Here is a 24,484-nt window from a genome sequence, read left to right on the forward strand (position 1 = left end):
ACTTTCACAAGAGGTGACGCATGCCACAAAAGTAACTTAAACCTTCCTTATTCCTGTTTGGATTATTCTAAAAACACACATGCAACCACACAGTTTAATTTAGATGTTTTCACTTCACAAGTTTAAATTTTAATTAGTGTTATTTGTACTGAAATTGCCTTGCCATTATTTAAAAGGAACTACATTTGTCCCTATGTTACAATAATAAACCAAGTTCCAAAGCCTCTTTGAGCTGTTTAGTGGGTAATGGGAGAATTAAAGCGGATTAATTTCTCCCTGAGTTATGGGCTTTAAGAGCTATTTTGAAAAGACACAGGTTCCCACCAAAAAGCAGCTCAGGTTTGTTGGTTTAAAGTTTGAGGAATCCTTTGGGGATGGTTGTATAAATAAGAATAATTCCTGCCTCTTGGTTTGCACGAGCACAAGCTCGCCAAGCTAAAAAACCTTCATAATTCTGCAATGAGGTCACCAAATTACATTATGTTCTTTTCCCTTCTGTGTCTCTTTTAATTACATTGGAAAACAATTATACTTGTTGAGTTATTTAACTGCAGGCCTGTCATGTTGTGTGTATACACAGTTTAGAGATCAGGCAAAGGAATTATATCTTGTAAAATAAAGTCACTGCATGGCAAGAATAAATATTAGAAAGGTAAATGAAAGCTTTGAGAGCTTTTATTTATTGTAATCTCTTTTAATCATACCAACTTCAGAACAGAGAAATGCCTCTTGTAAATATATATTTACATTTCTGGGACATTTAGACCCATAAGGTAAGGAGTTGCCTCACAAGTATAATAACAAGTTGAAGAGAAATTTTCTAAAATAACAGAGAGACCTTTTATGGTAGCATTGTTTGCCTTTTACTGTGAATACAAAGAGGCAGGTTTAAACAAATAACTGGACGGATAAAATTTCAGTCTCAACATTTTCATCCTTTAATTCACGGTTAAATCATCTACCCCAACTTCTGTGCGTGCCTCTCTTAACACTGATAAAACTATTTCTTGCTCTTCGGATTCCTGAATCTATATGTGGTCATTTCCTGCTTAGGCCTTCCTCCCCCACTTCCTGTCTGTCTTTATTAAAGTCCTCAGAGAGCTTGGCACCCGAGGGGGACACACAAAGGTACTGTTGTTCCCTGAGCCACGAGCTGTCACTGATAGCTGATTGGCAGGTGTTACCGAGTTAAGACGGGCACAGGCAGGATGAACCTCGACAGGACTGTTTGTTTAAGCAAAGATAGCTCTCTCAAAACAAAGTGGAGATGACTCGAACGCTCCACGTTAGACTCCCCACTGCTTTACAGGGCCAGACGGCTGAACGCCATCTTTTTCTGGTTGAGGTTTATGATGTAATATATATTGCATAAGACTTGGTAGCTTGGTGGTCAATAACTATCTTTTAAAACTGAATTGAAATTTTGCTTCAATCCATTTTAAGCACACTATTTATTACATACAGGTATAGACGTTATAATACTCGGTAGAGACAACTGTTTCAACTGTGGATCAGTAAATATCCCGTTAAAGAAACAATCTGTGCTTTGATATTTAATTTTTGGTGCCCCATTAATAGTTCTATCATCCTTATGAACACAGAATAGCTGTAATGTCCTTGCTTTTACGTCACCCCGTTCAAAAAATAGTTTAAAGAATCGCACGTAATGAACTTGTTTACTTGGTGTGTATCCTCTTTGTTTCACTTCCAGTGCCTAGAATAGACTGGACCGAGGGCACGCAATAGTCTGTGGCAAGAATAGTTGCAGCTTAGCAGTAAGAAGTGCAACACCCTCCCTGGTCTTGACCCAGTTACCAAAATATGTGCATTCAGCAGGTGCAGGAAACATTTTCAAAAATAATCCTACAAAGGTAAAACTATAAAAGCCCAAAGTATATGAAAGTAAAGTTTGTGTGGAAACGCCCTACGTTAACAATATTATCTGATCTTGTTGATCAGAAACATTAATGAAAGAATTTAACTTATGTGATGTTACGACACGGAATATCTAAACTCTGAGGAACTGTAACTTAGCTTTGCTTTTAGCGTTTACTGAGCATTAATTCATCAATTTCAGCATCACTTTAAACCAGAATGTCAGGAAAAATGCATAGCAGGCCTCTTTATGTACAGAACACACACCTCAGCTTTCCACACAGCCATCTGTCCAGGTCCAGGCTCTAATGCACACAGACACTCACAGTGACAGCAGAGTTAAAATTTCTGATTAAGCGGAGATAGCATAACACATTCACTCGCACGGCCACTAGCCCTGCAGCACCACTTTCAGATGTAATAAGGTGATTGATTTATGACTCTAGTATATTGCAGCCATTACTGTATGTTTTCGTTAACTGAGAAGCCAGAGCAGCAGTGACCCAGGTGTTCGGTGAATGTGCTTTGCAGCTGCCATCATTGCCTCCTGTTGCACCGTACATCAGGGCATTTTTTTTTTTTCCATGGAGACCAGTGAGAAAGTGTTTGTTCCCGAGGTGCTGTCTGGCGTTCCCGTGGCGACCAATTGGGATGCGTAGCTTGGTGGCAGCAGTGTGTAAAAATAGAAAGCAATCAAGGCAGCAGGGCGTGAAGCAGATTCATACGACTCCCAGCAGCATTTTCTCTCCATTTATCTCTCCTGCCTCTTTTCTTCCTCCCTCGCTCTCTTTCATTCTACCTCACACCCACAGGATTAGAGGTCTGTGCCACGTATTAGGGAAGAGGGTTTTGCTGCTTTTGACAAAAGCCAGAAATAGCAGCATCTGGCCCACTCTCCTAGCTGTGCCCCCATCACCGCTGCCTCTCCTCCTCCTCCCCGCAGCGCTCCCACATCATAGCCCCACTTTCCCTATGGATAGCTGTACGTTGTACACATCGCAAAAGACCTATTTAATTATTGATCTGAGCTAAATAATTGAAACAGGTTGGCTATTGTGTAACAGGTTTACATAACTTCAATACAGCTTTGTGCTCTGGCTTTCAGTCAAAAGACCAGCTTATCTATTCTGCTTGTTTATTTGAGTGTGTAAGGCTAGCTGTGGGATTCCATGTCCACGGGGTTGATGGGAAGTCCATATGAGACGTGTTGACCTAGTGAGTCACTGTCACTGTGACTAGACAAGAGCACGACTCAACAGTCAGGCACAAAAGCATTTACTTGCATTTACGTTACAGTTGCTTACATTATTAAAAATTATGTCTCTAATTTCACATTTTTTGCATTATAATCTTTACATTGTTGCATCTGTGCCACACACATTTTCAGACTATTTAACTAATTAGTGATATTGTCTTATTTTATAAGAGGTTGGCCGGACTGTACATGTAAGGACTCAGAGGCAGTCATTTCTTTTAAATACCCTTTCTGGGTTTTTTTTTCAATCTAGAGTGACTATTTATTTAGCAAAAGACTCATTGGTCTGTAATATTATGTATTATATAACTCTAATTTATAGATATTGTACAGGATTTCCACCCTAAATTATACGCTCAGTTATCAAATTGTATCACCAAATTAAATGGAAAATAAAAAAACATAACCTCAGTATTTCACAAGTTATTGGTTATGCCCCTGTTTAGTTGTTATGCTTTTGTGTTAGTCCTTTAGAAACAATGGCATAGTGAAATAAACATGGGTCAAATAAGGCTTGATTGTGCAATGACTAATACTCCCTCGCTTTGTTCAACTTTTTAAATTCAATGTCATCAATCTCGGCTTTGTTTTCAGAGATTGCAGTCATCAGCTGAATGTAACAGTGTTAGTAGGGCGTTCCTGGAAGAGAGCATCTATTCTCAGGAAATCTACTGTGGTTAGATAGATTTTTCTTTTAAATAATTAATAATCTAAAGTGAAACAAAATTAAAATTTTTGACAAATGTCCTTAAATCCATCATTAATAACAGTTGAAAAGATTGACAGCAATATGTATATTGTGAAGAATATTACATCAGCATTTCTATCAACACTGATGGACTGGATTTCTATGTGTGTGTGTGTGTGTGTGTGTGTGTGTGACTTTGGAGTGTGTATTTGGGTATCTCTGTTTTGCATTAGGAGGTGGGGGCGTGGGGAGAGCCTGAAACATCTGCCATGTTTTTGTGTTAGTTTAACTGTTGCTACTGTATCAGACTGTGGTCACCAGGGCGGCAGGTAGCGGACTATTTCACTTAGAGCCTGTGTGTTGCTCAACCCTAATTTAGTCCAGATGAGGTGGAAATGGGCCCAATCCTGACTCATTTAATTTATCTGTAACCTGCTCTGAATTTCACTGGAACTGAAGTTGTTACTTGTCAAAGCGTGACAACATTGCTTATTTTTTAACTGATTTATAGTCTCTTCATTTCTCATTTAGTTTCCTCTTATTTTACGATGTTACTACTCAGACTGTATAAAAGCACACAGTTTGACTCTATAAAAATAGTCACAGAACACTCACATGATTGTTTAATGTATCTCCATGTGATGGGGCTTCTTTATTTTCCAAATAGTGTGAATTTAGACTTAGAAAAAAATGTCTTTTCCTTATTTTTTAGCCTCCGAGCCCAACCTGAAGGTACGATCCAGACTGAAGCAGAAGGTAGCAGAGAGGAGGAGTAGCCCGATGCTCAAGAGAAGAGATGGAAACATTATGACTCCATACAAGAAGAGGGCTATGGAGCTAATGGGTATGTTATATCGCTGGATATATGTTACAGAAAATTGTCTACATCTTATCATCCCGTATTTAAAATCTCCTGAAAACAATTCAAGCCTGTACTTTAGTGTTATTATAACATAGCTGCATAATAATCTGCCATTTTGCAAGGCAGTAGCATATTATGGTCATTGCACTTTCATGTAAGAAAGACCATTGTAATCAGGCAGCCATGACTGTACACATTAAACTGTTGTGGGGCTGCAGCTGTTATGCCAAGCCTCTGTGTACGTGTGTTGTGTGTGTATAGTGTGAGCACGCATACTGTGTCTAACTCCTTGATGTTTTGTAGACTCTACGCCCACTAACAGTGCCCCTGGCTCCGGCCCCAGCTCTCCCATAGGGGCCTCCAGTGCCTTGGGGGCTGAAAATGGACCCTCCTCTCTGCCTACTACCACAAAAACTGAGGTATGTTTATAAATCATCAGCACTGCTATTGATTTGCCAAAAAAAACAAAGCAAAAAGTCTTACAGCTGATGTTATTCTGCATGCAAATCATTTGAATATCAAAACTATACTTTTATGTCAGGGCACAAAATGCCTTCTGCTTGCAGCTATAAAAACAACCAGTTGTCCTCTGTCTGTTACACTCCAGTGAAAATGGCTCCCCACACTGACATTAAAGAGGCACAGCTTGACCCACATGTCTTATTACCCCAAGTTTGCTTGCGTAAAGATGACACATTATGCAGTGCAAAAACAACAGTAGAAATTAATGCTGCGCATTTTTCTATCCAACATTTTTCTTCCAGATGTGCCGTGCAATCAGTTTTATGTTTAGCCAAAAAAAAAAAAAAAAAAAACATCTTTAGTTTGGCTGTAAGGTTGCTGTTGGCTTGTCATTGTATTCCTGTCATTGGCTTGGCGGCATGCCTCTTCTGAGTTGTTCGGAGGCGTTTCCCAATAGATTCATGGCTGAGTTACTGACCAGAGCTCCCCTTGGACGGAGCTCACAAAGCAGACCATTATAGAGGGTGGCAGATATGACACATCTCTGAACAATCTTAACAGAACAGCTGTGTTTTCCTTAACCGTCGCTGTTTACTCTCCCAGGGACGTCCAGCGACACAGAGAAGGGGGAGACGCCCTGACATCGGGCTGAAGGTTAGGGCTCAGGGAGACCGACGCACTGTGGAGTTTAATTGATATCCCAGGCACTGGTAGCCAAAGACACCCACATGCTAACAACATAAACACACAGGATTGCTATTGTATCAGCCCAAGCCGAGGCTCTCATGAAAGTCATTGGTGGACTGCGGGGCTGCCCGTAGACCTCATGCCTGTTGCAAAAGCAAGGCATGTTTGTGCACCGTTACATTAGGTATCCTTTTTCAGAGGGAACGGGTCCCCTGGGTCAAATATGGGCCGGATATCCACATACAGGTCACCGAGTACTGGTAGGGGTTGGAAGGATAAACATGGCTGTTCCAAAACCACATGCTGGTCCGCTGCTCTGCTGGGTACAGGAAATATGCCCCAGTGCTGATGTTCTCTGAGAGAGTAGCCTGAGGGTGGGGACCGGGGAGTAGGAACAGGCAGCAGGCCGATTGGGGACTGAAGAACTGAGGGTGGAGCGGTAGATTTAGAGGTTTTGCAATGTTTTATAAAAGCGTATCATCCTCACTGGTGCCATTCTGTGAAGCTCCAGGAAACTTTTTTTGCTGCCTGCCACTCCTTTATATCATCTATCATAAAAACTCTTTTCCCTTTGCAGCAAGGAGGGCTGTTGTTCGTCATAGTGCATTAACATTTATGCCACTGCTCATGTTGCCTTTTGAAATTGTCCATAGTGGGATTTCTAAATCTGTCGCCTCCTCCTAAATCTCCCTGTCTTTTGCTCTGTCCTGTGTGTTTGATGCAGAGATGGCCCTCACAGCCAAGATTATTCCGACCCGAGGGCTCCGTGTCGATGCTGAGCTTATACACATCTCCTTCCTTACCCAACATCTCCTTGGGGCTTTCAACTTCGTCTTCACCCATTAGTGTGAGTACAAATTTTGTTCTTAGATAACCTTTTTTGTTTTTTCACGAAATCAATGCTTAATACACCAGTTTAGTGGTTCAGTGTGGGCAAGTTTTTCCGCTTAGTCTACGAGTTGTAAAACCGACCATCAGTGGCTGTCTGAGTTCTCTATACGACCACAGGTCACTGACCTGTGGCCCCAAATGATTTTATCGCCCTTAGATAAATATTGTTCTGCAGTGTCTTGTGTCAGGCATGTCCTTATCTTCCCCTATTACCTCATTTATCACAGCTTTTAAAAAGGCCAAGTCCACTCAAGTGCAACTCATGATAACACAGCACATGATATATCATCTTTTAGCTTTCTGGGACATTCCACAGAGGCCTGTTCATCAGCTGCAGGACCTTTCTAACCATTGATGGGTCTCTAATTTCATTATTGCCTGATTTGTAGCTACAAGAATCATTTTTCATTCACAAAAACAGTTGATAATATTGAATTTGGCTTGTTAAAATGAACCTGTTCCATTTTTCCTACAAATGATTATAAGTGACTACTAAGCCTGCAGTGTGAATTAAAGAATAACCATTAATTAATCATCTTCGTCTCTTCTCTCAGGCCATGGGGTTGAAGGACAGATCAACAGAAATCAAGCACGGGCTGCCTGGACACCTGCTGGGCCCTGTGCCCCTTCAGACCAGCCTCGAGTCTAAAGTGAGCCCCAGTCACCAGGCGCTCCTCCAACACCTCCTCCAGAAGGAGCAGATGAGGCAGCAGAAGATGCTCTCCTCAGGTTAGACTACATTACATTATGTTGCACTACACTACATATTGTTATACTTTAAATGTACAATATGACTTTAGAAGACACCTAATTATACTAGTTTTGATTTTTCTTTTGTCAAGGCCAAGGCACCATGTCATCCCACCCTCAGTCCCCTCTGGCCATGAAGGATCGCCCCTCCAGCAGTCGGCCTAAACTACCAAAACACCGGCCCTTGAACAGGACCCAGTCAGCGCCTTTGCCTCAGAACACACTGGCCCAACTTGTCATCCAGCAGCAGCACCAGCACTTCCTGGAGAAACAGAAACAGTACCAGCAGCAGATCCATATAAATAAGGTATTGTGCTCTTCATCAATATTCAAATCACAGGGGAGGGTTTTGACTTTCAGATTGCTTTTCGCAGCATTCTTCATTCCCTTTCTAGGTCTCAGGAGGTCTTATTTTACTGCAGGGAGTCTGATTTAATCATTTTAAGCACACAAATGCTGATCTATTTTTAGCATTTTGTAAAAGCATCGGTGGTAGCTCAGGTTTACAGAACCGGGCTGTTGTCTGTTCTTCCCTGGAATCCTGGTGTTATTTCTGCGAAGCAAAGAACTTCTGCCTGACTTCAAATGGGGGAAGAAATGCTTCCCCTGCACTAATTCTGTTATCATAGCTTAAGGCATCAGTGTCGTTCACATGCTAACTCTGTGAAATTCAATTCAGCTAAGTTCAAATGAACGCAAAAAGTGCCCAGAATACATTTTGTTCCTCTGTGGCAATATTTGTGTTTCTGTTAGCTGGCCGAGGTGACCTCGCTACACACAGAGTGTAATTATTCTGGTGAGGGACGTGTGTGAGGTGGCAGACACTGTGAAAGGCAGCATTGTGTGAGCTCACATACTGATGTGTCCCGACGCTGGGCCCTGAAAGAGCCATGGGAACCATAGAGCAACTCTTACCTACAAGTATTAAAAAGTACAAAGCACCACAAGCTCTTATTGAGTTGAACAGTACAGATGTACAGCTTTGAATGTAACAAAACGTTTCAGTTTGAATTCCTCTGTAACACTAAAAATAACTAACACGTGTCGCTGCCAGGCAGCTGAAATTAGTTTTAATATCAGCTGTAATTATTGAAAAGTACCCTGTGAAGTTGATTTGATTTGAAAAGAGCTTTGGAATAATTGCGACATCTTGTTCGAGGAACACGTCAACAGGCCCCGCTCTGATCACTCAGGCCAATGAGATCGCAAGTAAAGCCTCTTTAAGTGGAGGTTATAAATGGCCACTAATCAGGGATGAGCCCTCAGTGTTTATTGAGAGGGATCTCCGAAACATTGCCCTAATTAATTTCCTAGCAGAGGCTTGTCTGCGGTTGTTTTTAAACGTCCTTCAGTGCCTGCAACAGTAGGGGGCACTAGTGGAAATTTACAAGAGCTTAGGGATTTTAGGAAGTGGTACAAACAAGAGTTTACTAATGCCAAGCTAAGGAGGCTAATTCTTATTGCTGAAAGGATATTTATATAAGGCCTACATTCTGTAGACTGTAATGTTGTTGGTTACCAGCGCTTCTCAGTCCTGCTCTTGGAGCCCTCTTGTGGCAGACTAATCAAATCATGGCACCATTACAGTAGTTCTGATTTAGCAAAGATGCGAGACACTGAAACATCCCTCAGCATAGAGTTCCTTTGTCTGGCTGAATTTCAACTCACATGCCTCAGTTTCTGCTAACAAAATATTTAACAGCTATTTCTGCACTATTGCCTTCTGAAAAATCACATTTTCACATCTTTTTAAACTGTTTTTATGAATGCTTACATGTCCTTTTGACATGTTTAAGTCTCTGACACCGACAGGTGCACCTCTGAATCAGGATGGAGAATTAATACTCTGTTTGATTGATTAATGATGATGATGGCATGCTCATAAATTGGTGCCTTTAGAGTGGACTTTTGATGCAGCAAAGTGTCATATGCTCTCATGATATCCTCTTTAGCAAGCTTATGCAATAACATGCTCCCTACACATTGTACCGTGTTGCCACTGTTTGCAGAAAATAACCACAATTTACAGGAGGAAACACATGATTTACCACAGGGAAGACTTTGTACATTCTGAACTGTAGTTTATAAAAATAAAGCAAGTGAGTGACACTAATCCACCTGGGGCTGCCACAAGTAATGAATTCTATTAACTTTCATAACATGGCTAATCTGCTTCCACACTAAAAATGTAGTTTACTAAAGCCACTAGCCAGTTATTACATGCAGAAACAGATGTTTTTTAGCAACAAATGTGGCGTTTTAATACACTAGTAGCCTGTATAATATAAATATCTGTGTTTTCCAAGTGTGAGTTTTTGTTTTGTTCCAGTATAACAAGAACACTTAATTTTTGCAAAATACAGTGCTAGAATTAGTGTTAGACTGGATTTATCAACATGAAAATGCTCACACTTGTGGCTTGTGTAGCCTTAATTATCCATCACACAGTCTACTGTATCTGTTTCCCTCCCATTTTGTTTTGTATGTTTTTCAACAGCCAGATATTTTGAAAATCGCCAAGTATTATGAAATGGCTATGAATAGGCAGATGGAGACTGCTACTCTTTGGATGTATTTGCATGCTTAATGTTGTTCATGTGGTGGAAATCTCAAATGGCGATTCTTTTTGCTTTGATAAAAAGCTTGATTGTTGAAGATCATTGGCTGCAGGATATCATCATTAATGTGGAGCCGATGTGTTTTTCTGCAGCTGCTGTCCAAGTCCATCGAGCAGTTACGTCAGCCCAATGCACACCTGCAGGAGTCGGAGGAGGAGCAGGAGGAGCAGCACAGAGAGCTGACAGAGAGCATGCAGGAGGACAGGCTGCCCCCTGGAGGAGTCATCCGGAAGCACACGCTGAGCAGCAGCAGCAGCGGCGGCTCGAGCGGCGAGCTCCACGAGGCTCACTACGGGGTCATCAGGGTCAAGGAGGAGCCGGCCGATAGCGAAGATGAGGGCCTGACCAATCAGGGCTTAGTGCCTGAGCAGAGCACCTATCTCCACCAGGTCAAAGGACGACTGGTGATAAGAGCCATGATCTGAGAAGGGGAAGAGGATGAGATCACACACTCGCAACATTCGCAGATAAACAAGTCTCTACAAACGTGCATCTACATCCTTTCAGTTTACACACACATACACACACACACACAGCAGCCATTGCACAGCAGGCCAGCTCTCCCTGTCATGACATATGACCCCTTTTCACTCAGCTGCAGCCCACACTCTAAGACTCTCTTGTTTGTGATCTTTGTGTAGTGATCTCTGTAAAATATGTACGTTTCACTTTTGTGTATATAATACGAAGACAATTTAGACCGTTCTTTTTAAGAGCTGCTTTGGTCGTCTAGAGTCCGCTCAACAAAACGACGAAAAAGTTGTATGTACATATACTGTTGGATTTAGCATCCAAGATGAATTTCTGGAGGGAATGGTCGAACAGGTGTACAGCTTTGAAGAGCCAACTTATGTTCCCATTGTGTACATTTTTGCCATAAACTATTTGAATGCTCTTTGACTTGGAGAGTTATCATAAAGTTTGTTAAAGATTTTAAAAACACTACATACTTCTCAAAAATCTGTGATGATCTTCCACGTTAAGTGGTCTCAGAACTGAAATAATAATCTGTTTTTAGAGAGAATGTATACTTAAATCCTAACCGAGGACGCTCCCTCAGGGCAGACTTTTTGCGCTAGGAGTGATATTGCCATTGGAATATGGTCCGCTGCTCATATTGCAATTTGAAGGATAAAGCACTAAATCCATGCTTGGGTGTGCAGGCATCTCCCAACACACCCCGAGTCTCCATGTCTCTCTCTCTCTCTCGAAGCGGTCCCAGAGCCAGGGCCCTGTGTTAAGCCGAGCTCTCCTCCCTCTCTCCCTCTGGGTCCAAATCAAAGCTCGGCGGGTTCCTGCCCAGCTTTCAGCAGAGGAGTCAGACAGAGAGAAAGAGAGAGAGGGCCGGGCAGGAAATGCCTTCTAGAAGCCAGGAGTTGGAGTGATTCATGTGTGCAGGAATGTTGAGAGAGGAGGACCTAGGGTTGGAGGAGTCCAAGGGGCCAGGCTTGAGAATTGATTTACTGTCAAGGCGAATTACAAAGTGAGTGGGGATATGGTTAAGGGAGTCCCTTTTAAAGGGAATCGCTTCCTTCGTATTCCCTCGTGGCATGCTTACCTCAACATGCAGGTTTGATGTTACTTCAATAAAAAAAAAAAAAATACCCGGACGGGACCTTGCTTCTTCTTTTTCTTTTTTCGAGCCTGTTTTCCCCTGAAAGTGCCCATTGCGACATGTACAGTCCGTCTTAAAGTGATCAATCAAATGTATTGCATAGCCGTAAACCTTCCTGTTTCATTTGTACCGTCGACTAAATGTAAAAAAAAAAAGTGCTAGTATGAGGTTCTGTGTTGGATTCATGTGAAAATCAAAACTGTCTGTCTTATACTGTACATTCAGATTGTCCGGTTTTAATGTTTTTAGTGTAAGTAAACACAATCAGAACAATGTGAGTCTTGTTGTCTTGCTCCTTTTGATTTGGTTGTAACGAGAACCCCTTTGCTGCCGGTGGGTGGTGGTGGTGGTGGAGGGGGGTTGGGGAATCCTGTGGTCTGTTCATAGCAGTTTGCATTTCTTCTCTTTCTTGCCTTGTGTGATAAACCGTTCTTTTTTTAAATAAAGTTCATTTACCTCTGATGTTCTTTTGCAGATTATTTATCCTCCCATCGCATTAAGAGGTTTCATGAAAGCAAAAACGCCATTAAGTCTTTCAAAAACCTGTAAAACTTTTATATATTTCAATTCACAAATTACATTCTTAATACTTTTGACATCATCATCTCAAAATGAACTGCCTAAATCATTAACCCAGCTTGCTTTTCCCACACTAGGTCCTATAACCCAGCTCTTTATTTTTCAGGGGATCTTTGTAACCCTTTAGAGGGAGCTTAAGAGGCTTTCAAAACACGTCTTTGATGTTAGCAAGCGAGGCTTCTTGTGGCAGTATTAGAGCAGTCAAGATAAGGTGAGCTGCGAGAGGGTGATATATTACTTGCGCAGATTCTTTCAAACCAAGCTTAAGCAATTTCACAGCAAGCTTAGTTCGTGGGACTGGCCTGATACGCTATACACGCAATGATGAGACTGGAAAAGTTCACTCATAGTCTAATGTTGCTCTCTGCAAAACACCACTGAGAATATCTCTCAAAGGCCTGCTCTTCCAATTTGTACAAATGGCTCAAATAAGACTTTTAATAGATAATATTTGTATATACTTGTGTATACTTACACAAAGGTGTAGAGTTACTTTGCATTAGGAAGTATTTGAGTTAAATTAGACACTGACTCTTTCTTAAGTAGATTCCATCTGTCTTGGGCTTCAGGCCCTTGTGATTTTAAATGAGCTGTTACAAAGGCAGAAAAAATAACGAAGCCCAAATCCATCTGCGCTGCCCCTCCCCAGCTGCCCACAGAGCCAGTTGTAAAAGCAAACAAGCATTTTTAAAGGTGTAAGGAAGTAAGGACGACATAAGCTCACCTATTTCCTCTAAATGGATTAGACTCTAAGTGAATTTTTAGCACCTTCAGTGCTATAAAAACTGGCCATTTGGATGCAGCGTGCACATACACGCAAGAATGTGTCGGTAATGATGACTTTGTAGAGTCTAAAATCTCAAGGCGTCAACTGAAATGGCTTTATTTCTAACGCAGGAGGATCAAGAAGAATACATATTCTTACACTCAAAAAGCCGGCCAATTCATGAAATAATGACTCACAGTCAGAATGAAATGCACTCTAAGCACTGCATTGCTGAAACACTTAAAACCCAGAGATTCATACCACATGAAATAGACGTAATAGCACAAACCTCATGAATTAAGTTCAATTTCTTGGGTCAGCTTTCTATTTAAGATGCATCATGGCCTTTTTCTCAAGATTATCTCATAGTTGAGAATGTAAAAAAGTAGGCCCTTGCAAATGAAATAAATCGTATTCTAAGTGTTTGCTCTTTTTCAAAATTCAATGAAGATTTTAGTTTTCCTACAAGTGTTGTACCATTGCCAAACATATCGCCCTTCTGGCTCCTATACTGTAGCCATCTGATTTACACCAGAGAGCCAGAGTGAATGTAATTAAGCCACCGACAACTGCTAACTACAGGTATTGATTAAAAAGAGAAAGAGGCATCAATCCTCAGGACACCACAGGAGAATAAATACCACAAAATGACAGATCTCAAATTTGAAAATGACAAATCTTTTACATTTGTTTTCCTACTTTATTTCTTAGTGTTCCCACTTGTACGACCCAGAGTTTTGTCTCTTCTGTCATTGTAGCTTCATCCAGAAAAATAACCAAATATTCTGTACAGACTGACAACAGAGAGGATAAATTGCAGTCAGTTATTCAGTGTGATGAGATTGATGTGATCAGTGACAGGCTTATGAATATAAAATAATTCTCAATTCATCATCAATTATCAACATTATCACCCACAGAGCAGGTCAGCTCCACAGCAATTCATAGCTCATCCCATAATAACTGTTAAGAGTCACTGGAGCTTTGCAGCTGAGTCTCCAAAACAGTGTTGCTTCTCACCTGACCACCAAAGGCAGTCGGCTAATATAGACATGGTCAGTATTTGTAATTCTAGATCTAAAATATGGTTTACTCTGGAGCTCCATAATGTAACTGGACACTTTCTGGACAGTCTCTTTCTGACTCCAGTTGAATTTCTATACATTCGATGTGTATATAAAGTTATGACAGGATGTATAGGGCATAGACGAATTGTGAAGGATTTGATGGGTGGGTTGTCGCGGTGCAAAGAGAGACACTGATGGACTTTGCTAGACAGGTGCAAATGGTTTTCAGTTGCAATCTTCTCCAAACTAGTACAGTATTTGCACAGTTTAACAAAATATTTGCTAGAATAATTCCCAGAATAAAGTTGCAGATGAAAATGGAGTTAGATTGCTAAAGTAGAGGCCTTACAGTCACCTGTCAGCCCTGGACATCCTGACCAAGCAAAGCTAAAGAGTCCCAGTTAACACAGATTAATACAAAACAATACAAGGTCATTCTGTTGAAGAGAACTATTTAGGTTATTTTACAATAACAAAGAGTCAAAGGATCAAGAAACAGATTCACTACTGCATTTGAGTTTGCAAATTTAATTCCCCCCCAATGGGATTAATAAAGTAATTCTTCTTCTTCTTCTTCTTCTTCTTCTTCTTCTTCTTCTTCTTTTACTACCACTTTTTCTTCTTTTCTTCTTCATTTGTTGGTGTCAGGGACTAAAATGAGGGTTAAAAACTACGGCGAAAACCCAAAGAATGCAAATGTAGAAGAATTTAAACACTATTCTACTAAGGTGCTCCTCATAGCTGTTAAATTACAATTTAGCATATTTTATGTGATTTAACATGCTCTCTCTTTAAATCTCTGAGAATTAGCAGATAGGACACAGAAATACAGTTTTTGCGGTAAAAACTAGTTACACTGGAACAGGACGTTCATTGCATCAGTGTTTCCATCTATAAATCATGGAATGAATAAGAATAAACATATATAGAGAACTGATGGATGGACAGTAGTTCTTCTTCTTCTGACAGGTAGAAGTGAAGCCTTGCTGCTACACCTCATCTAACTTACTCAACCTGTCACGTTTCCGATTCCTAATATATGTATTTTTAGTTAAGCACAAAGGAAGTGATACAAAACAAAAGTATATAACAACAAACAGCATATATTGTGCTTGTTTATTGTGAAGGAGAGGTCAGAAACCACAAAGGGCTCATAGTAAAACCTCCCCTCTTGTTTTTACAATTTATCCTAATACACTGGATCTTTGTTGCCTTAACATAATGAAATATAAAAAGAATATTGAAAGCAAACATGGAGCAAAGAAGTGGTATATTGCCAACTTTGTGACACACAGCCTTTGTTTCCATGATTACAAATTTGCTAATAAATCTAATCTAATAAATGATGACCTAAAATCACCTGGCCTTATATCTTCTCATTCAGAATATGTCGTGTTGTAGAGGAAAACTAAATTCTATTTTGTTAACAAATTAAATTAGTTTGAGGTTTTCATCGTTTGTCTTATAGAGTTTGACACGGTGTATATAAATATGTTTGCCTCATGAGTCGAGGTGAATGAGGAAGTCATTTGTTAGATGAACCTTTCAAACTCTGCCCACCAGAGTAGAAGATGACAGAGGGGCTAAAACAGCACATAAAGTTAAATTTTCCAGCTTTCTTGTGTGCATGTCAAGATTCGTATGAATCTGGCATCTGGTAATCCAACGTGGTGTTTTTCTTTCCATGTGCTGTTAACCGTACTACTGCTCAGGGTGCACAGGACAGTGTAGCGCTGGCAGCAGACCGAGGAGGCTGTTTAGTGCACCTCAAAAAGAGAAATAAAAGAGACTGATGTCAGATGGGTGTGCAGTCCGCTCCATTTCTGTTGGATTCTGTGTTGTCTGTGAGGCCAAGATTTCTTTCTTTGATGGATTTTGTGCCTGTCATTTCACATTAAATCATATACTTTACTACATTAATACATCTATTTCAAAGGTAATGCTGGATTTGTTCAGCATTTCAAAGATTTGGAATACGTGTTTCACACTTCACGTGGACACCAAGGAGGCAACAGTTTTTCAATAGCAGAAGAAGAACGCACATCCTTTCTTGTCTCCTGAGATGAAACATTGATGACCCAACATAGATAGCGTTTATATTACTGTCAGTCTCCCTGAGTGGTGTCATCCATACTGTTATCTTAGCCTTTTAAGGATTAATATACCTTTTCAAGTTTAATGAGATAAGAGACCTGGGGGAGTTCTCCCCCTGCTGTGTTCAAAGACCATCCGGCCTGAGGAGCTGCTTTATCTCAGCCACTGATTGACCTGGCTGATAGGTGATACTGAGGAACCACAGTGGCCCGGGGAAGTGGCCTCTCCACTGAGGAGATGATGGGGACTGCTGGCAAACTTGGCCTCTGCTGAATCCCATCGGTGGGGCTCCTGAGATGCCGTCTCCTCTCTTTGATTCCTGTGACCCGGCACTTTTACGTGCCTACCTCCCTCACACCGTCCAGTCCAGAGCCCATAAAGCAAGTCTGCTGCGCTCCAGCTAGTTGGACAGGACGTGTTTGTAAGTGTTGCCTGAATGCACCGCCAGGCAAAATGACACCCAGAGGGCTCGTAAGGCTTGTGATTTCTTCTCCAAGCCCGTGCCAAGAGACCATTTTGAGCTCCAGCTCAGCTCTCCTAAAGTTTTGCCATTTGTGGCTTGTGACCATGCACCGCTGGGGTTTGTCTCATGATCTATATGGCATGGCAAACCCAATGTATTACCTAGGGACATAATCATAAGGGAAGCACAGAAAGCCAATAATAATGGTCCTGAGTGAAAGACCACATAATAAGCTCACTCTTCAAAGAAAAATTGTTATTGAAAAAAATATTTAAATTCTAACCTCTATAGATAACAATGATATAATCATTCAACAAATATACATTCAACACTTAGTCCGTATTATAGAAAGCATGCCAAATGTCTTATTCTGTGGTTTATTTCTACATTTTAAGATATTCCAGGAGATTTAAGACACAAGATAGTGTGGTATGCAGACTTAAGGAGCATGGCTCCGGGGAAATATTTTTCAAGGAGGGTTTAAGGGCTCTCTCATTATCACTATATATTGAGAGAATAAAATGGGGGGCCCCTGAAAAGGTCCCCGAGGGGGCATCTGCATGCAAGGGAGTTCCCGCTACACACTATATCATCACAGGATAATCTCGGAGGGAATCATCTGTGTGTGGACGCATGAGGCACGTGTTGGTGCAACTGAGTAGCAGGTCGGAGACAGTGGGAAAAGCAGCGCTCCAAGCTCCATTAATGTTGCTGCTGCCATGTTTGCTCATCTGTGCAATTTCCAAATAACGTCATCACTCAAATACACTGGAGGATACGCCTGAGGCCTGTGGGCTGTCTCATGTCAAATTTACTGCTACTATGTAAAATTTCATAGTCTATGGATATAGGTATATAGATATAATGTTGAAGTACTGAAATGATACTTTTTCTGTATTTAAATGTAATGTTATATCTGTTAAATTATCTTTACATCCTTACAGTAATCAATAAATCAGTGGTTCCCAAACTTTTTCCACATTAAATTCCCCTAAACTGACACAAATTAGACCACAGACTTGTCCCATGGTCTCCCATCTGATAGGGACTTTTGCTTTTTAGATGTTTTATTACAGAAAGTGCATGAAACCCATGACCAAAAATAGTCATAAGAGAGATAAGAGAGAACTTTATTAATCCCCAAAGAAATTCTTTCGTTCCTTTGCCAGAGATTACTCACCAATTACAACATAGTGTGAGAATAAAAACGCAACAGAGTAATAAATATAAAAGTGTATAAGAAGTCATATTAACATCAGTGCCAAATAGAAAAACAATCAAGTTAAGATACATTTAGTAAAATGGGTAAACTCAAATAGAAAAGTAGGCTAATATCACGGTTGATATTTTAAAAATAATAAATATATTATTGCACATGATATTCTGTCATCATGTTACTTATGGAGATGGAATTATAGTGGAAATAAATTATTTTCCCTTTTTGCTAGGGACCCCCGGAAACCCCTCAAAGACCCCTGGAGGTCCCCGGAAGTGCTCTGACAAAAGAAGACAACAAATCCGGTAACTGTCACATCTTAAACGGAGTGTATCACCATCCATCCAGTGATTTGTTGCGACAACGATTTGGAATTGAAACCAATAACTGTGTATTTTGTGATGATACTGAAACTACTGATCATTTATTTTCTCATTGTATGTATTCTGGAGCTTTATGGCTTTATGATATACATGACTGGCTTTTCACAAAAGTTTCTCATCTGGGAAGCTTCTCTCAAAAGGACATTGTTTATTGTGTTATCATGGACAATAACAAAGATGACTTTCTGTTGAAAAACATTCTCATACTTGGAAAATGTTATTTGCACAAATCCAAGTATATGAAAGTGAAACCTATAGGTTTCATGTGTTTCATTCTGAGTTTCTTTCTTACATAAAAGCCCTTTAAATTCATGAATACAGGTACAGCCCTAACCCTTAATTTAATTTATTATTATTTTCATGTATAATTTTACATATTTGATCTGTTCTTGTTCTGTATGCACCTTGTCCTTTTACTCTAATGCAATGATCTATGAGCCATGTTGTTTATAAATCTGAATTTGTTCAATAAAAAAGGTAACTGTCACATCATCACATCATATCATTCAGGCTACCTGTCTGTGTCTACATGCGCGCACTCTGCTCATGCACTCAATGCGCGTCACCAGTCTTCCACAAGCTGCTAGCTTCACAGCTGTGAGTACTAACAATAACCATGTTTGTTTTTCACTTTCATTATGATATGTTTATGTTCATAATGATAATTGTACCAGCAAATGCTGCTAACTACTTTCATTGGAAAAGAGTTAAGTTAGCAACACTAGGCAGGGTTTTTCGGTTGGATACTTGCAAAGTGTAGTTTACTCTTGCTATTTCTCCAATGTTGTCGACCCCAGCTTTACTATCCAGTTTGAGGAAGAAAATGTCATTCAAAAATCTATCATTGTGTAACTAAAATGTAGCCTAGGTGTAATATTTTTTTGTAGTTTAAAGGTCCCATACTGTGCTCATTTTCAGGTTCATACTTGTATTTTGTGTTTCTACTAGAACATGTTTATATGCTGTAATGTTAAAAAAAACCTTTATTTTCCTCATACTGTCAGCCTGAATATGGCTGTAGTCACCGTCTGTCTGAAACGCTCCGTTTTAGCACAATTTGACGGAATTGCAACGAATTTGCCACAGAATTGCGTTGCTAGGCAACAGCTTGGGTCCATGTGTACTTCCTGTCAGCTGATGACATTCACATACACTGCAACCAGGAATAAACTGGGACACATTTAAAATGTTTACGTTTAAAATTGTGTCAAGGGTCTAAATATTGTATATTCGTGACATCACAAATGGGCAGAAATCGTGACAGCTTGTTTCAAATGCAGAGTTTCTGAATACAGGCTGTGTGTATTTCCCTGTGGATTGAGTGTTTCGATACTTTCACAGTGTTTATATAGGACTTAAGCCTGCTTTATTATAAAAAAACATGAAAATCTCACTTTTTTATAATATGGGACCTTTAAGTTGCCGTGCAAGGTTTTCTCCCATGAAATTATATTGTCATAAATCAATTTTTCTTGTTTTCAACCATTCTGTAAAACTGGTATTCTATTTTTTTTTTACAAACTGTGGCTATCTCATTTAAATATAAAAAATATTAAATTAGATATCAAAAGCTCTGCTCTCCAAGTTTATGAATAATAACACACTGACATAAAGGGTCATATTGAAACAGATTCAATATTCAGGGAATTGAACAGTGGAGCTTGAAGGTTCATTCTTGGAAACAGCAAAAAAATTCTCAACATAAGGTCCAGCTTACTTGTCAACCTCTGCAGCTTTCAACTATGGCGATATTCGACTACTGTAGTAGATCCTCTTAGATTTTGGATATCGTGATATGGTACAAATGTTGTCTTTTCCTGGTTGGACCTTGTGTTGAAACTTATTTTATGAAATTGAACAATTCTTAATAGTTCATAACCTTTTTTAATGTTGAAAATGTAAAGTTTGTGAATGTACTTCCAGGAGACAAATCAAATTAAGTCTATTTACTTTATACTTCACTTTGGTAAAATTAGTTTGTCTCCACTGTGTGAAACCACAGTGGAATCCAGAGGGAGCATGGCGTACACGTTTCTGAACAATATACAAAAAGATTTAGAAGTCAGTTGAGTTGTGATGTGCCCCAGAGAGGCACTGTATAATATATATAATTCACATAATTCATAATGAGGAATGAACTCCACAGTTTCATGTTGTGTGACTGGTTTGGGTGGAGGCCAGACTGTGAAGCAGCACTGTGACAGATCCACGGTGCTACATCACAGTTTTAACAGAACAGCACAGTGTAGGCCCGCTGTTGACTGAACATAACGGACCACTAATGTAATGTAAGAATGTGTTACCCGACCAGACGGGAATGTGTGCCCACGCTGGTGCTAAGAGTCGTGACAGAGCATTTCTTTTGACAAAGTGGGAAATCACCATCTATAAGAGGGGATCATGTGATTTAAATGCATAGGATGCCGCAAATTGTGGTACACTGAACGTTAATGGCAGTTCCCCCTCGTGTTTTGAAGCTCAGCTGGCACTGCCACCTCATATGGCCTGGTGTTAATCTGCCATGAACAAGCCTGCATTATGCCAAGAGGGTAGTAGAAGTGAGTGGGAAACAGGTGGCCTTGACTTTCTCTCATTCCTGGTCTGAGCGCTGCAGAGCTTCTGGACGCAAAGTTGGACAGCCTGCATTCTTCTGAGGGGAATTTCCTCCCAGGCCACTTTATTAGTGAGTGAAAATAACCCTCAAATATTATTCAAGTGTTTACACATGTGGTTTTGTGCAATGCAGAGTCAGTTTTTAGTGACTGGCTTTAAAGGACAAGTTTGTTATTTTCATAAATATGTTTATTTGCTTTCTTGTTGAGAGTTATATGAGAAGATTGATATAGCTCTCATGTTTGTATAGTAGTAAAACCACTTAGTTAGGTTTAGGAAAAACGTCATGGTTGGGCTTAAAATAAGTACGTAAACTAAGTAAAATACGTACGGAAGGTACGGAAGTAAAAACATGTCATAAATGTCACTAAAGTAACTTACAAAACAAAGCACCGGTCTCAAACATCGGTGTCTGGTTAAACGTCTTGTTTGTTGGACACATCCACCTCCCCTCCCACCCACCATTAAGCTGTCTTTCTCACTTTTTATTCTACGTCACTAGCTCTGAGTGTAGCATTGATACGAGGAGCGTTTACATTGCAGTCAGTACAGACTACATGGCGTACAAATGACACGGCAAAAGCAAGAAAGGCATTCTTATTGCACGCTAAATGCCTTACGCATTATTGTGTCATTCATATGCCTGTTTAGTTTGATGTGTTTAATCTGTTTAGAGGTGCTGGTTTGGGTAGATTTAGGCTAGCTGTTCGTCATCTGAACACATATCTTCGATAGCTCCAGAAATAAAAAGAGAACATAAACATCACTGTGTATAAATCACTCCATATATACATGAAAGACAACAGACAGCCTCTTTTGAAAGAATGTCCACTTCACATCTTCAAAAGACCTTGTCCACTGTTATCACTTATATCTTGGCCGCAGCGCAGAGTGTAATTCCACGGATTTGAAGAAATTGATAGCAGATTGTCTGCGAGACGCAAGGAAACGGGTAGTAACGTCTGTTTTCTCGACAAAGTGGTAAAAAGTCAGAATGCACTTTGTGGCTAGATGAAGGGCTGTCGCTGTGTGGGGTTTTTTGGAAGCGTTTCAGGTGGAAATTTGATGAAAACAGGAAACGATATTTGGCTCTATATTGAGTGGAACCCACTGTGAGCTTTTGGTTACGCCTTATTTGATTGGCTGCTACATGAGGAAAATCATTTTTATCCCTCAGAAGTAAGAAGTCACTGGTGATTACTGAAACCAAGCAGTTCTTCAGCGATTACTGCGCTGCACTCGTCCCCTACACGGCATCATTTTTGCACAGGTAGTATGTTGTAACCCCAGTTTTTCACACTAATAGACACAGTCAGGTGTCAGTCAACAATACGCAGATGGACTGGGGAGTCATGGCAGCTCCAGTCCTCTGGTGCTGCACTTGGACAGAGATGAGAGAGCGCGGGGAGAAAGAAGGGGCCTGCTTTCCATAAAGTTCTGGTATCCCGTGAGGCAGCTCCACTTCATAATCATAAATCGTCTAGATGGAAATTGGGGGTTCGTCATATCCCAACATAACAGGGAAGTTTCAAAATCAAAAGATGGACTGGCGGTTCTCGTGACACTTTAATATCAGTGGAAAGATTTTGAAATTTCCCAAGGTTTCTGCTCGGTTTTATTTGAAGTTTCGCAGCGAGAGAAGTTCAGTGCGAGTTCAGTTTTGCGAAAAAAAACGTTTTTCTTCTTATGAAGGACATATATTTCAGCTCGTTTTCTCTTGAACTAAAGGATGTAAAAAGTGAATATCTGTGATTCTGGGTGATTTTGAGTCTCCATGTGATCGACCCTGCACCTTCATCATCTCTCTCCTGGAGGCTGTGGAGGACTTGTGCTCCGGCCAGCTCCAGCCCATGCGTGTAATGCTGTTTGTAATGAGAAATCTAAACAGGGAGCAGCAGTGAGGCATGACAGGAATGTGTTTCCATTGGAGGGAGCTCCATGCAAGAAAAAGAGAGGAGGAGAAAAAAAAAAGAGAATAAGAAGAAACGTTGAGGCAGCGTTGTGTCCAGAAGGAGCGCTCGCTTGGGCCAAAGCGGAAGACTAATGTTATTGTACATTGGCTGTCACTCTGCCAGCCCTCCCTCACCAATTGGTTCTTACCAGTTTCTCCCCCGCCTCTCTCCCTCTCTCTCTCTGCTTCCCCGAGACTCTGTTTGCTCAGGTGGACAGTGACACAGTTCTGAATGAGCCCCAGTCGTCCCCCCATCTGCACGCATGGCTGTAGACTGTGTCATCGAGTCAGAGTCCGGAGGGGCCCGCGGAGCGCTGGAAGTTAAAGCTCCAACCCGGGTTCACTCTGGATGGGAGGGAGCAGGAAGTCGAGGGACAAACAGTGGGAGGAACAAAACAGAAATGGAGGGTAAATGCAAAGAAGTGAGTGGCATAAACAGAGGGAGAACAAACAAAGGGAGAGAAGAAGTTTGGGTGAAAAAGGCGGTAAAGGAAAGATAAAGACTGAGCGAGATGTGGAAAAAAATCCGACCACCCATTTGGAAAATTAAAGAGGGGTGGTTGTAGACTGTGGAGGCCGTCTTGGTTTATAGTCAACGGAGGATGTCTTGAAACAGCCCTGTTTAGAGTTTATTTTATCATGCCACGCCGTCTCAGACCCTCTGTCAGGAATCTCATTCTGCAAAGACTAATTACATGTAAACACTACATTAAAGTCTGCAGGCCACTCCACTTCACTATTTACCTTTTCTTCCTAACAATCCTGACATCCCTCCACAGATTGATTTTTTTTTTCCATAGAAACCTCCTCTGCTTGTGTTTATTTGTTTTCAATCTTGCATGCAATTCATGCTGGAATGGATGGATACAGATTTCAGCGAGAAGATGAATAACACAGCTCAGTTTTTGAGTTAGTCCCACCTGCAAAATACAACTACATTTCACTCTTGAGCATAACCAGGTTTTCCAGAGTAGAAAATACCAACGTTCAAGTTGCCGAAACATTCAGCAGATACAGTATATTATATAACTGGTGAGTGTCACTGTCAAAGCGGTGCAACACTCTTTTTATAAAAAAAAAAGACAACCAGGAAACTGTGCTTCATTAGCACATGCATTGGTGCCGAGGAGTGGTCACTCAGTGTCAGTCACCTGCGTGGCTGAGCCAGAGAGCGTAATGACTAACACATGGGAGCCAAAGGGCCGGAAGAGAATGCTTTTAAGGCAGCCGGAGAGTTATGGCCCCCCAGATCTCTTAGCATATAAAATAAACAAGGGAACTGCTACTGCGTGCAAGTGTATGTGCGTCTGTCACTGTTTGTATCCTTTGTATTTTATTTTTCCATTTTATGGTAGCTGTAGAATACCTGACTCTACCTGATAGTCTCGTATGCTGATACAGGAAGTGAGTTACAACAGTGGCGATAAAAGAAGTATTGAGATGTTATACTTTAGTAAAAGAAGAAATATTACACCATTCCAAGTAAAAGTCATTTATTATATAAAGAGTTTGTATAAGTATTACAGAATTACATTTTAGTATCTAAAGTAAAAGTACTCATATATTACTGATTTAGTATTACTTATGCATTAAGGTGTAAGCAGATAATTTGAACTGCTTCATACACTTTTGGAAAGTTAATTTGTACC

At 40.5% G+C, this 24,484-nt stretch overlaps 1 protein-coding gene and 1 long non-coding RNA gene across 7 annotated transcripts in view; one reads left to right on the forward strand and one right to left on the reverse strand.

Annotated features, from left to right (window-relative positions):
• Positions 1-12,165, forward strand: part of hdac9b (histone deacetylase 9b) — a 36,782-nt gene extending 24,617 nt beyond the window's left edge. For all 6 annotated transcript variants that reach the window (XM_037784020.1, XM_037784018.1, XM_037784017.1 and 3 more), the window contains exons 6-11: positions 4,531-4,662; positions 4,984-5,099; positions 6,554-6,676; positions 7,275-7,449; positions 7,563-7,777; positions 10,181-12,165. In XM_037784020.1, coding sequence (XP_037639948.1) covers positions 4,531-4,662; positions 4,984-5,099; positions 6,554-6,676; positions 7,275-7,449; positions 7,563-7,777; positions 10,181-10,513 — 1,094 coding nt within the window. In that variant the 3' untranslated portion in view covers positions 10,514-12,165. The remainder of the gene's footprint in view (positions 1-4,530; positions 4,663-4,983; positions 5,100-6,553; positions 6,677-7,274; positions 7,450-7,562; positions 7,778-10,180) is intronic.
• On the reverse strand, positions 4,303-23,780 carry LOC119496627. Its single transcript, XR_005208753.1, has 3 exons — positions 23,770-23,780; positions 6,346-6,353; positions 4,303-4,375 (listed from the first exon to the last, which is right to left on the reverse strand). It is a non-coding gene; the product is annotated as an uncharacterized LOC119496627 (long non-coding RNA).
• Between the last annotated feature and the right edge of the window lie 704 nt (positions 23,781-24,484).

This window comes from Sebastes umbrosus, chromosome 11, assembly GCF_015220745.1.
Source record: "Sebastes umbrosus isolate fSebUmb1 chromosome 11, fSebUmb1.pri, whole genome shotgun sequence".
In the NCBI taxonomy this organism is placed as follows: Eukaryota; Metazoa; Chordata; class Actinopteri; order Perciformes; family Sebastidae; genus Sebastes; species Sebastes umbrosus.